The sequence below is a fragment of the Protopterus annectens genome, chromosome 11.part0, assembly GCF_019279795.1.
Source record: "Protopterus annectens isolate FY-2018-M chromosome 11.part0, PAN1.0, whole genome shotgun sequence".
Classification (NCBI taxonomy): Eukaryota; Metazoa; Chordata; order Ceratodontiformes; family Protopteridae; genus Protopterus; species Protopterus annectens.
Window position 1 is genome coordinate 1,262,686,584 of NC_056745.1, and position 15,081 is coordinate 1,262,701,664.

At 39.6% G+C, this 15,081-nt stretch overlaps 1 protein-coding gene across 1 annotated transcript in view; it reads right to left on the minus strand.

Moving 5' to 3' along the window:
• Positions 1-15,081, minus strand: part of LOC122815816 — a 152,856-nt gene that overhangs the window by 31,472 nt on the left and 106,303 nt on the right. The window contains exon 3 of the mRNA XM_044088618.1: positions 14,891-15,001. Within this exon, the coding sequence (XP_043944553.1) occupies positions 14,891-15,001 (111 nt within the window). The remainder of the gene's footprint in view (positions 1-14,890; positions 15,002-15,081) is intronic.

The window sequence follows — 15,081 nt, forward strand, 5'->3', positions numbered from 1 at the left end:
ATCTATCCCTCCAGCATGTCCAGTTTATTGTGGTGACAAGGTTTAGGCCCCTAGAGCATGTAGTTCAGAGGGATTGGGATTTCTTTAGGTGTAGCATGTTCAACAGCTCTGGGTTTGACATAGCTTTATATGTTAGGCAGAGATCACCTCGGAGTAGGCAATATGCTATGTAGCAAAGCTGGAGTTTTTTGAGGCGGTCAGTATAGGGCATTTGTTTGAGGCCAGTAATCCTCTTTGTGAGGTACTTCTGTGGCCTTTCCAGCTGCTGCAGATGTCTTGTGAGGTACATTCCAAAAGGGGCATTGTACTCTATAATGAGTCTAATGAGTGTCGAGTGGAGGGGAACAATGACCTCTTTTTTCCTGGATGAGAACACTTTTATGATGAGGTGTGCTACGTAGAAGGACTTCCTGACTACTGTGGTAATGTGACTATCAAAGGAGAGACTACTGTCCACCTGGGTCCCAAGGTCTCTTATCACACATTCATTGTTAAGTAGATTGCTGCCTATGTGGTAGTTCTTGGGTACAGAGTTTTTATCAAAGGGGATGACACTGCACTTTTTGGCATTGAGCTTGAGGCCATGGCTCTGACACCAGGCATCTGACTCAGTGAGGCCCTTCTGTAGGATGTCCACATCATTTGGGGACATGACTATGGTTCCTAGTTTGCAGTCGTCTGCGAACTTCATTATCCAGAGGCCTTCTGTGTTAGCCTGTTATTCAGAGAATTAGATACCAAACAGGAGAGGCCCCAGGACGGAACCCTGTGTTTCTCCACTTGTCACTGCTTTGAAGTCAGATTTGGAGTCTGCAACTTTTACAGTGTGGGTTCTGTCAATGAGCCAGTTGGCAATCCATCTTGTGATGTAGGGATTTATACCTAGTTTAGTGAGTTTAGCTATAATTCCAGAATGGGGGATGGTGTCGAAAGCATTGGCGAGGTCAAGATAGGCTGTGTGAACCACCTTACCCTCATCTACGGCTTTGGTGACTGCTTCAAAGAAGTTGATCAGGTTTAGGAGGCATGATCTGCTTTTCACAAACCCGAACTGGGTGGGATCCAGAGTTTGGAGGTTACCAATGTCTTTTTTTATGAGTTCCATGATGATACATTCCATGGCCTTGCAGGCCAGGCTCGTCAGGCTAATAGGTCGATAGTTCCCAGGATCAGTGGTGGCTCCCCCTGTGTGGAGTGGGGTAACTGTTGTGTGCCATTCAGTGGGCACAAAGCCTGATGCGAGGCTATTATTGAACATGGTGCTTAAGTGAGGAGCCAGTTCGTTCTTAAGTTCATGTAAAACGCAGCCTGGGATGTTGTCTGGTCCCATGGATGCTGTGTTTTTGGCTTTAGGGAGTGCAGCTTTTACCTGCACAGTTGTGATTACAGGGACTGCATTCTTCCTGTATAAATATGGGCCCTTTAGGGGTTGAGGGGGGGTAAAGTTAGCACTGAACCTATCTGCCAGGATGTTGGCAATATCAGTTGGTTCTGTAATTTTCATGCCTTTGTGCTGTAGCTCAGAGCAGATCTGGGTGTTGCCATCGAGATTCTTGACATAGCTATAGAATGCTTTGTGGTTGTCCTTGGAATTAGTGGTGATTTTGTTTTCGTAGCTAGCTTTGGAGGATCTTGTAAGGGATCTCAGCTTTTTACTGAGGCTGAACAGGGAGCTCCTCCACTCATGGGATTTTACTCTCTTTTGCAACAGTTTCTTCCTTCTGTTGTACAGTTTGTTTATGGCAGGGGACCACCAGATTGGCTTCCTTTTTTTGGAGGATAGCGTCTTGGTTCTGTTTGGGATAGCACGATCCATGCACTCATGTAAGTGTTTATAGAGTGCATTTGTGTAGGATTCAGCAGTTTTAACTGTATTATCCATCTGCATGGGTGTCATGAATTCACCACTTCTGTCTTAAGAAGCATGAAGTTGGCTTTGGAGAAATTTTTTACTGTGGTTTCCTTAATGGGATGTGGGGGCGGGATGTGGATATCAAGGGTGATTTCCTTATGGTCGAATCGGACCAACGAGGAGTTGACTTCAGGTGTGGAACACCAGTCACTCATGTTGGTAATGACTAGGTCTAGGATATTGTTGCCCCTGGTGGGGGTGTGGATAAGTTGATCTAGGGCATTGGAGTTTATGAATTCCAGAAAACGTTGAGCTAAGGAGATGGTACATGAGTAGTTTTCCAGTTAATGGTGGGGTAGTTGAATTTGCCCATTATTAGGGTTTTTGGTTGAACCCTAATATTTTCCAGTGCATCAAGAACAGAGGAGTGGGAATCCTGGATTGCAGTTTTGCCCAGAGTTAGTTGCACTTGGATAAACTCGGATGCATTATGCTGAGCAAAAAGCCTGGAGGTGTGGATATCATTAATGAATATGGACACACCTCCGCCTTTGGTGTTTCGGTCCAGGTTACATGGCCAAAAAGTGTGGTATGAGTTATAGCCTGGTAGTGCAGGGGTGCTCTCTGGAGCCTTGAACCAGGTCTCAGTCACTGCACAGAAATCGATGTTCTCCATTTTAAGGAGTGCCTCGAGTGAGTGCATTTTGAGATTTAGACTTCTAGCATTGAGTAGCATTACCCTCAGTTTTTGCTTGCCTGTTCCTGTTATGGTGGTGAATTTGTTATGTGAACCCTGCCCAAAAAAGGCACTCTAGGGGCAACAAGAGCCTTAGCCAGTATCCGGAATCCCAGGGGTGACAGGTGCAGGCCATCTGTGGTAAAGCATTGTGGTCTGTCGACCATGTCATCCCAAGCAGACAGATACTGGATCCCCTTAGAATGACACCAGAAGCTTAGCCAATTGTTGAAGTCATTCATTTTGTCCTTGTACTGTGGTATCAGTCTGTGTGATGGCAGAATGCTACTCAGGGCTAGGATCATACCTGCCTGGGTCGGCAGATCCAGATTGGAGAGCTCTTCCATGTATTTTTTCATGTCGTCCAGGGAGGTACGTCGCAGGTCATTCACACCAACATGGACAATGACAGAGTCATATTTGTACTTGTTGTGGAGTGACCTGAGTGCGTGGGTTATGTGGCGGATCCTGGCACCCGACAGGCAGCTGACAGTAACCTTCTCCTTGTTTAGCCTGGTGAGTGGGACATTAGTGAGCCTGACTATAGAGTCACCTATGACTAGTGTGTTGGGTATGTTGTTTTGCCTTATTGGCTGTGGTTGAGTGGCACACTAAGTCTGTGGGCTATGTGTCATTTGGGTTGTGTTGAGAGATGGAGGTTGCTTGCGTTTCTGCTTTGGAGGTCTCTGTTGCTTAGGCAGATTATTATTGAGAGCCTCAGCGAATGTTTTTGTGTTAGTATATGTGGATTTTGGTGGTGTAGATTTAGTGCGACTATGTGATGAGTGTGGTGTAGTGCAAATGTTTACCTTCTCCTCATGACTGTCAAGTTCAGTCTTGGTTGGAGAGAGCTTTACCTCCAGTTTGGCTAGATGAGTGTATCTCTCACAGGTTGTAGTGTTGGGTGGTAGGAGGAGAGGGTTGTTTGTGTACATGAGGCAATTTCTACATTGCCTCAAGATGCCCAAATTCATCAGATAGACAGGAGAGAACACTGGGAGCTGACCCTTGGACATGCCTGAATAAGAAACGATTTTCCTCTAGATAAGTGAGGAAAGTGAGTACAAGAGCTGTTTTTCTCTAAGCCAGTGAGAAAAGTAAGTACAAAAACAGTTTTTCTCTAGGTAATGAGGAAGATTGGGTGCTATAGTAATTAGTAGCTTATTTAGTGCTTACAAGTTCTATACAAGTGCTGAGCATGAATAAGCAAACTTAAGTGCTAAAACTATGTATCTGTATCTGCACTAGACGAGTTACAGGACAGAAACAAGTGCAAATGCAGGCTTTCAAAAGGTAGAATGTGGGAAAGAGATGGGACTGGGGGAGTGTCCCAGATCAAATCTACACTAGGGCGGGCAACTGCAAAAGCCACCAAATTTAAACTACAAACCAAAAATAGGTACAACATAAAACACTGATGGAATCTACTCAGTTGCCACCACCTTGTGTTCATATGCTTGAATGCACATGATACCCAACATGTTGACACAAGATAATAGTCATAACTCTCAACCTGGAAATATCAAAAATCTGGACAAAGGCCCATGAAAAATAGGTACAAATCTGTACGCTTATTAACATAAAACTTGCATACATAATTACACAACCCCACCCACTCCAATGGAATTGTGGGATACCAACTTTCAAACGCAAACTGAAGAACAAAACCAACATATGGCTCCAGACCCTGTAGTAAATGGTAACCATTTTTTTTAAATGTGTAGCAATGATGTTTATTGATATAGTGAAAGAGGACATGCAGGTGGTTGGTGTGACAGAGCAAGATGCAGAGGACAGGAAGAAATGGAAACAGATGATCTGCTGTGGCGACCCCTAATGGGAACAGCCAAAAGAAAAAAAAAAGAAGTAGCAATGATGTTCACTGGGAACAAAGAAGATGATGAACCTTAGGATTTTGTTTTTGGTGATTTACAGTATGTGGGTTTTGTGGTAAAAGTAGGGCATTTAATGGTAGGCAATATTATAATCTTAGCAGAAGAATATTATAGTTTGCTAGGACCTCCAAAAGACATTCTCCATGGACTACTTAGTGGCATAGCTTGAGTGTGCCGCCTGTGGCTGTCCAAGTTTGTCGCCTTTCCTCCTCACAAAATCATGGTTGAATGGGGCCCCCCATACACAGCCCTCCCTCCTGCAGCCATTCCAATGTCCCTTTACTTGGCTATTTCTCCCCATTTACCATAAACACTAATGTACATACTGCTTTACTTCTACAATGATTATTTGATTTCATTAAAACTTTTATTTTACATTTTATAGCACAAACACTAATAAACATCTGCTAAACAAAGCAATACAGTCTCACAATGAAAATAGACTTAGCATTAAAACTTCTCTGCCCTTGAAATTCACATTCATTGAAACAGCATTGAAACCCACATTCAAAGAAAATGCATCTGGCCAGTGGCGGATAAAGATTACCTTTGGGCTCTTTTCAAATCATAGGCCCCTTGCACACAAAACATATGTGTGTTCTTTGATACACCTTCCTGATTGTATTAAATTATATTCCTTGTATAATACAGCACACTTATTAGAGCACATTTTAAATGTACTGTTTTGAACATTTTTCCAGTTAGCAATGAAACAAAATACATAAACCAATAATTACAAAACTGCCAAATTCAGAACATTTCCCTCATAAAAGTGTACTCAAACTTCTGCAATCCATCAGTATCAGTAAATATGCACAATCTCTGCAGAAGTAAAAGTCATCTAAATAATTCCACAGTAAAGAGATGTGTAACTAATGAAGAGGTTCCTGTTAGAAAACAACTTTATACTTCATTGTTTCATCTACAAATAAAGTCCCTGTTACCGTTGAGGAATAAATTGCCTATGTTACATTAAAAAATGATAAGCTAGTAATATTGCAATAGGGAATGGATGGCAAACTGATAACAGGTTCATAGTTACTAGGTATCTCCACCAAAGAGGACAATCTCATGACTGCAGCATCTACCATCTTTAAAAGTACAACACAGTACCATATCAGTAATCCATCTACATACTGTGGGAGTAGAACCCACAGCTTTCTGCATCAAAAGCAAGCTGTTGTGCTACTAATAACACAAATAGACATGGCATAAGCAGTCCTAAATTTCTCTCCCTATGAAGAACTATTCAGCACAAAAAATCTGAAAAAAGCCAAAATGTATTGGGGGGGAGCAAAGGCCCAAAAAAACAGGGACACATTTTAAACATTGCTTGTATAATCTTGGAAAGTTGCTAGAATAAGATGTTTTCTGTTACCATGCCTTAAAGGTAGGAAGACTGAAGGTTACATGGCTATAATTATTTAATGAATTCAGTTCTCACTGATTTGCAAAACCATCAATTTTAAGAGGAACAGACCAAATGTTATATAAGCCAAACATTGAACCACAGGGAATCACAAGTGGTGGCACGGGTAGGGAACTCAGGCTCTTGCTCCTTGTACCTAAGGTACAGGGTTTGAGCCTGAGCAACACTAACCATCAGGGATAATTAACTGGGGCATGTTACTTACACACACACACACACACACACACACACACACACACACACACACACACACACACACACACATACTCTCTAAATAGAGAGGTTAAGATTTCTGAATAAACAGAAATTTCTGAGTGCTTAAAAACACGGAATAAACAGAGATTTCTGACTGCTTAAAAATACAGTACAAGAGTGCTTGCTTACTTAAATTCATGGAGCAACAGTTGCTTAAATAGAGATTTGTGCTTAAAGATTTGCACATAAATACATGGAAACACACACACAAGATTTGCAGATTTCTGAGTGCTTGGAGCTACAGTTGCTTAAACAGAGATTTGTGCTTAGATACACAGACACACACACGAGATTTGCAGATTTCTGAGTGCTTCCTTACTTAAATAGATGAAGCTACAGTTGCTTAAACAGAGATTCATGCTTAAATATATGGACACACATACACACAAGATTTGCAGATTTTTGAGTGTTTGCTTAAATATACTGAGCTACAGTTGCTTAAATACACAGAGCTGCAGAGATTTCTGGACTGGCAGTAATAAGATTTCTCAGCATCAAACACACCCCTAAATTGCCAAACAGTTCTGCTGCTGCACCTTCTGGTCTGCTTAAAATAGATTTCTGCTGCTGCTGCTATAGCATACAATTCTTTTTTTCTTTTTCTTTCTTACCTGGAGGACGTGTTGCGGCATGTAGTTGGGTGCTGAGCCATTGTTGCACTGCTGCTATATTCCCTCCAAACAGTTCAAAATAACAGTCCAAACAGTCCAAGGAAGCTGATGTCACTCACGCACGCCCCCTGTAGGCTGATGATGAGTGGTGACATTAGCCATATAGTTAAAGTTGTTGTAACTTATAATACAAAAATACAAAAAAATAAATAAGTAAATAAATAAAAATTCAGGAATTAAAGGGGCCACTCAGGAATTCATGGCACCCAATTATTTTGTCCTGAAAACTGGTAAATATTGAGGAATTCAGTATGGTTGAGAGGTGTGGTTATAGTGTATCAGTACACCTACATTACAATAATGATACCATACAGGAAGGTACTAGAAACGCAAAAGACTTAGAGAAATTAAACCTACAGGAAGGTAAACATACACTTAACAGATGCCATGTATATATATATATATATATATATATATATATATATATATATATATGAAATATGTAGGCCAAAGTTATAAGGGTGAAAGGAGATAGATAGCACGGGCCCACATCAGTGAGGAAATGCCAGTAAGAGAAAGTAAGCACAAAGTAAAGCAGGACAAACCTAGCAAAGGAGACAAAGTGCACATGCATGTGTTCACAACACAAGATGAACTGTGAGTTCTTGTAAGGCCCATTGAAGAGATGGCCAATGTCTGACACATGGGGATAGTGCATTGGGGTGGCTATAAACATGTCTGTGTACAACTGACACAAATAACACAGAAATGTGCAACATTTAAACAACAAATTGCATAATTACAAATCAAAAGTAGGTTTAACTATCACATACATGTATACACTGCCATGCAAACAAAATACAACAGGTAGCAGAATCGTCATCATTGATATAAATATCATTGTACATGTGTAGGACTGATCAAAGGACAGTCTAGTTTACATAAGTACAGCACAGAAAAGTGGAACAAGTGCATGTAACATGTTACAAGGTCAGTAGTATGTGGACCAAATTACAGCCATACACATGTAGATCCATGAAAATCAGAGTGCATATGTACTACAAATGCATACACATGGACATGTATGCATATCTGTGTATACATGTCCTAATATAAGGTATTATCAAAAAGACTGGCTATTGACATAAGTAATATACAGAAAAAACACAAGTGTCATAAATGATGATAAACAAAGCATTAACTTTGTGTATTCACTAAGGGGCTAGTGAATGTCAGCATAGTATGTCGAGTTTACTTGTTCATATGTAACAGTTACAGTACCCTAAAACAACATGGCACAATATTTGCCTGTACATGCCACGTACAAGCTCATTGTGCCAGTGGGACAGCATGACCCAACATGTTACATAGGTTATAGTACAGTACAGACATACGACAGCAACAACCAATACACAAATGGATGCAATATGTACACATGAATAACATGTATAAATAAATACACTTGACCAACCTTAGTGTGTTTAATGTGAGAAGAATGGAAATAATGTAGTTGCTGTCATCACTCTTATGTATATTCAGTAACAACACAAGCAGACCAATTGTGTCCCACTCACTTTATGCTAAATGCAGCAGTCATATCTGTCACATACAGGACCAAAGTGTATGGGACATAACAGTATTATGCTGCATTGCATGCATAGGAGTAAATACACACACACACACACACACACACACACACACACACACAAACACACACACACGTTTAAGGAGCACCATCCCTGCCAATTTGGAGCAATGTATACAGTGAGGACAGCATAATCATGTAAATAATAATGGTTAAAGCATGTGTCATTTGGTAATGTATGTCATACTGCAGCAGCAAGATAAAGCCACATATGATCTGATATGTGCACCGAACATTATGATGCATGCCAAAAAAGCATGACAGCAATATGTGATGTCTGCACAACTGTGCACAAGCCATAAAAAGTGAATATGGAAAACAATATGGTGGCAGCATTAGTATTGTCAGTGGATCACACAGACAATACTTATGAACTTAAGGACCACTTTAATGGGATCAAGCATCACAAAAAATCTCTCTAGCTATCTCCCAGAAGGAGTCACACATGGTCCATGGCCTGTCCTGAAAGAAGTTATCCATTAGGTCCCTCATATGCATCTGGAAGACAGTTCTCATTACATTCTGGATCTGATCCTGAAAATTGTCTGCCTAGTGCAGTGGTGGATGTCTTTTATGCTGAGCTGCAGGCACGATGGCATGTGCAGGTCTTGGTCTGTTGTCATCATCATCATCCCCATCATGGTCATTGTCCTGGTCCTTAGAGTCCAACTTGCCTGGCAGTGGTCTAGAATGTCATCGTTGTCTGATTGGTTAATCAGCATTTGTAAAATGCTCTGTCAAAGTTCAAAACAAGAAAAAAATATTATATATACATAATAGGTATTAACTTGAAATCTATGGATAAATAAAATGTCATACAAACTTACACAGTCTACATTTTGTAACTATTATGTATGTGATGTTGCACTCTTGTCTGACCTTATCCAACTCTAACATCATATATGATGTCAGGCATAAATCCAATGCATACTAAAGTACAAAATTATATCTAATGTACATTGCAGTCATACGCCAAGCATGTCTGTAATAAAACACAATCAGATGTGCAGCAACATAATTGTAAAGAATGAGTATATGATATGAAATTAACAACATAAAGATGTATGAAACAGGACATGTTTAAGGTTGACCTAAATTATATCACAGGACAGTGGATTTGTCGTGACACTATATTGGTCAACAGATCTGGCCCACAAGGTGTGTGTGTGTGTGTGTGTCTATATATATATATATATATATATATATATATATATATATATATATATATATATATCTACAGTGTATAACAAAAGCCAACGGCCATAATTATGCAACATTCTAAATGTCAGAATATTCATATATTGATGATATGAAAAAAGGCCATGTATAGGTCAGTGTACACATCACACATTGTCATTATGTTATTCTGGTATATTGCATGGCATACAGTACTTAGTTTATCAGGCATGCTTCTGTTATTACTTATACAGTTTCTGACATATTAGCCTTCAGTATGCATGCAAAACACACATGGGTCCAGCATAGACACACACATACACACACATGCACGTTTAAGGAGCACCACCCCTGCCAATTTGGAGCAATGTATACAGTGAGGACAGTATAATCATGTAAATAATAATGGTTAAAGCATGTGTCATTTGATAATGTATGTCATACTGCAACAGCAAGATAAAGCCACATATGATCTGATATATATATCTGCCCAGTATAGTTGCAGATAATGCGTCAACAATCAAAAGTTAACTTTAAAAAGTAGAACAAAATTTCCTCCATGTAAATTAATATTACCAAAACATATACCCATGGAATGCACTTTAAACACAGACTCACAGAAACATATATGCTTACTGCATACTAATATGATAATGTATGTGTTAAGGTATGGATTATGCAACTTACTGTAAGCATGTAGTTGCTAGCGTTGGGCCTCTGTGACCCTCTGGTGTAGGTCCTCTCAATCCTTCCACTGTAGGTCATCGTAATAGTGGTGGACTTGCAAGCCAGTCTAGTATATCCCAGTCCATCTTTGGTGCTTCCTGTCAATCTGGTTCCAGATGTCAATCATCATGAAGTTCCTGGGGTGTACTCTCATTCTCTCCTCATGTCCAGCATAGACAGCAAGCATTTAGACAGTCTCCTCTTCTGGCCAGTTAGTCACTTGGAGTTGGCAAAGCCTCATCTTCATTGATTTCCTTAGTAGGGGTGTTGAAACCTTTACAAAAATGCCTTCAAAAAATGTGAACTAAGTCCCACTAATTTTGCAGGTAGCAATGGTATGATAGGAATATGTATCAATTTTACATTTTAAAGTTGGTGCATACAGGATGGTAGCAGACTATTGGAGGGCATCGGGCATGTGTTACAGATATTCCTGTTTATTGATACCTATTGGGCAGTTGTGTTGAACACTGTACACTTTACACCAAGCTATTGGTTAATGCACCAAACTTGACGAACTTATGTAGACATTCACTAATAGGATTCCAAATCACTGAATGCTAATTAATCTTATTAATTATGTATGGTGCAAATGGTACTTAAAAGCTGTGTGCACTTAGCTAATGTCACTCTGGGATATGCCTGATTTAGTGCTAGCTTCCAAAGGTAAGTTATCACCTGCTTGCTTTGCTGTGGTGGAATACAACACTACTATTATCACATACCTATGTTATCAGTATGCTCTATAAAACAACTGAAACATACATTCATGCATATGTTGTTTGAAATTCTTTGCATTAGAATATGTCTGTTACATAAAGAAGAGGGTTAGTCTTCAGCAGTATGCATACATAGGGATACATGTCCATCAGTGACAAGAAGCTTTTCTCCATGCACTTGTATCGATACAAAGCGTCAGCCCCAGTGAACTACAGATACAGATGGAATTAAGATATATCTGTAGTTATTGTAGAATAACTTGTAATGTCTGATGCATGTTTATGGAGACCAACGACTCATGAGGATTTCCAGATGTTTGTTCAGTGACTGATTTATGGATACTCTCTGATGGTTAATCATATAGTAGTAGTTGTAAGTACATTCAATGGAATATAGGCAACATTAGGGACGCTTAGCATTTATGCTGTTTCTTGCAGTGATATGTAATCATGACTGCATAATAGGTCATTTTCATAAGCTGTTGCTTTACTGCCTAGTTTTTGTCTAAATTTCAATAGGTATGTTGAATATCATTCACATTTGTTATAGTGTCTGTCAGTGACTGCGATAATATCAGAGATGCAGCCTACATTCTTATAGTCTAATTGGTATTTTGTGTTTGGATCTGGTTGTAACTGTGGCAATACTGTCTTACAGTGCTGGAAATTTGGCACATTGGTTATGTGTTTGGCTCTTATTTGTCATAATATTTTTAGACATGGAATCAAATCCCAGCTTTGCATACATGACCTATGAAAACTTGTTAAATGGATTTATAAATGTGCACATATATGCTGATGTTGTCAGGTTGTATGAATCACCTCTTCAGAAAGGATTTCATGTTTATTCAGGTAATCTGAACATAGCAGTGGTATACATGACACAGATTATTTTGCATAGCTATGCACTGTGAGAGGTAAGCCATTCAATTTGGGGTATGCTTTTAATATTGTCATGTGAATTTTGAGCCCCTATATAAACTCTAAGATGTGCATATCACCTTGTATTCCAGATGTCAAACAGAAATGGGAGACAGAATTTCTCACACAGAGAAAATGGCTGTAACCTCATAGGATGGATGGGTAATATACTGTGCAGATAAATCAAGTGTGGATGAATTTTTCACACATGATCAATGCTTTGGGTGGTCACAATAGATCCAGGGAGGCCTGATGGCACCATTTCTCCGACATGATCTTCCATGCAGCCAACAGACTCTGTCACTAGGACAAGATGAGGTATACCACTAGAGGTGGGCCACCATTGCCTCATCTTAGATGAGATAAAGATGTTCCTGGCCTAACATCATAACATCTGCTAGGATCATCAGGTAACTGGGGAAGGTACTGAGCTAGGATGTACAGGTATGACCAACACTGACAACAACTGGAGCATATGCCACTTCTCATTGAAGGACATTAATTCACACTTCTTACTGTTATGTAATATTTGTATTACATCAGCAGAACTACGCCACCCACATGAAAGCACAACTGATGTGGATGTACAATGTAAGTGCTGTAGCCTATTATCTTAGGTTCATAGGCTCATAGATTAGTACTAGGCTAACTGCCCTTGTGGGCCATTTTCAGCCTAGCAAATTACCCCATGTGAGAATCAAACCCCGCACCTTATGTTTGTAAGGTAAACACCTTAACCATTATGACAACATCCCATCTTACCAACACAGTACCTACATAACACTCTTGGCAACATGTTTGATTTTTTTTTTTTTTTTTCAATTGGATCAACATCTGATCAACAGCAACACATGTCACGTGTCTCCATAACCTGTTAGTGCAATCTATAGTTGTTGTGTGCCACTGCCTCCTGTTTTGAATGTGGTATATACTCACATGTTGCTGTTTGTGTGCCATTTTAATCTAGAGATACATCATCACAAGACATGGATCAGGAAGCTGCATGTACAGACAGACCTAGTAAGGCTGCTATTGTGCAGCACTGCTTAGCACATCTGTGATCTAGGATTTTTAATGTTGCCTTTTGCTGTACACAAGTACATCTGGTCTACATGTGCACCATTTGTCATGTAAGTGTCACCATATCCTGTTATTGTGATCCATTGTTTTTGTGTACTTCTGCCTCCTGTTCTGAATGTGGAGTTTACTCACATGTTGTTGTTTATGTGCCATTTTATTGCACAGGATCTGCATTATGACAGATGATACGCTCCCCAACTAGCTGTATTGTAGTGCACCCCCAGATGTGTCTAGACATCTGAATCTTGCTCTCAGCATGCCAAACACATGCTCTGGGGTGTTTCTTGTCATGGTGTGCACTCTACTGTATGAATCCTCAGCAGCAGTTGATGGGGCTCTGAATCATTAGCCAAGGCTCCAGTGAATAACCAATGTCACATGTTTGTATGAAGGGAAAAATGCATATTTACTCCTCATGCTTACTGCTGACAGGACCAGTTTCTGACTACATCAGAGCTGTGGTCCTGTACTTATTGAGTAATAGTCCCTCAGGAATTTCACCATATAGGAAAGTGGTCCTCAGACCACTTTTCCTCCATATTGCAGCAGCATGCACACTACTGGGGTGTGTTGCCATGATATTAGTAATGATGCCATCTGCTGAGCACACTACCTGACAAATGAGTAAAGTTCATCCTTTTCTTTTGATGTACCAGTCAGCATCAGATACAGACAGGGCTTTAATTGGAATGTAGGTGCAGTCTATTGCCCCGAGGATACTGGGAAGTTAGCTATGGCACAGAACTGTTGCATGGTAGTTCTGCACTCCATGGGTGTTGTTGGGAAGTGGATAGTTTCACCTAACTTAGTGCACATTGCTGTCAGCAAATTGAGGATGTGACTGTCAGCTGACTGGGGTACTCCTATGGCATCTCCCATATGCTGCTGAACTCAGAGGCCAGTATACCTAGACTCAGGCATATACCTAGACTCAGGCACACTTTTGTTTCTATCAGTACTGGGTTAGCTCTCAGATTGCAAGTATACATATAGGGTGTACACGTCCTGCACCCAGCATGCACCATCTCTCTGTCCAATCTGTATCTAACTATAATTTCCTGGTCAGAGAGGTGACTTAACTGAAATCTGGCATAGTGCCTAGTTGGCTACCTCCTCAGATGCATTTGCAGATACCAGTCCATGCCCAGTGAATAAAAGTATTCCACAAGAAGCCAAACCAATAAAAAAAATAACATAAAATTCACAGGAATAGTCAGACTATACTTTTGAAATTATTACAGACTTCTACTAAAAATACTCTTAAATAAAGTCTTTAATTAGCCCTATAAGCCTATATACTATTATGTCCATTTAATTTACTTTTTTAATTCATTTGTTAACTGGGAAAGGGAAGTGACAAAAGTGAATGCCGCATAATCACAAACGGTTTACAGTAGTAAACAAGCAACATGGAGAGATGAAAAAGCACACACACAAATGCTATAGTTTCACTGGATCTACTTGTCCTTCAAAAGTTAAGGCCAATATTAATGGAAACAGTCTAAGACAGCCTTTCTAAAGAATTTTAATGAAAAAGGTATAAGACAGATTTTCTAAAAAATCTTAAACATAAGTTAGCAAATAGGAAAGGCGAGACTGTCATATGGAAGAGGGCAATGCATGAGAAAGAATGCACATTTATTAAGTTTGGTAAGTTTGGTGATGAAAGAAAACAAAGTTCGCAAGAGACAGAAGGCATGGATTTTAGAAAGTAATTTAACATTTGAGGTGTGTTTTGTGTTGTACTGTAGGATTGGTTTTTGTCATTTTATTCACTGACTGAGACAAATAATGTGGTAAGCAATGATCTTTGAAATACTACATGACCTTATATGTTATTCTTACCTGTTATATTGAAATGAAGTACAATTATACAAATTATAAGAACAACCACAACTGAGGAAATGGACAAACGTATATAGTTTGCTTCAGATGACCAAATTTCAGTAGTATGTCCTAAATGGAAAAGAAAACTCAGTTAAATATTGTGCAAATTAAATTTTGTTGCTACTTAAAATCTTTAGTGTACATGAACA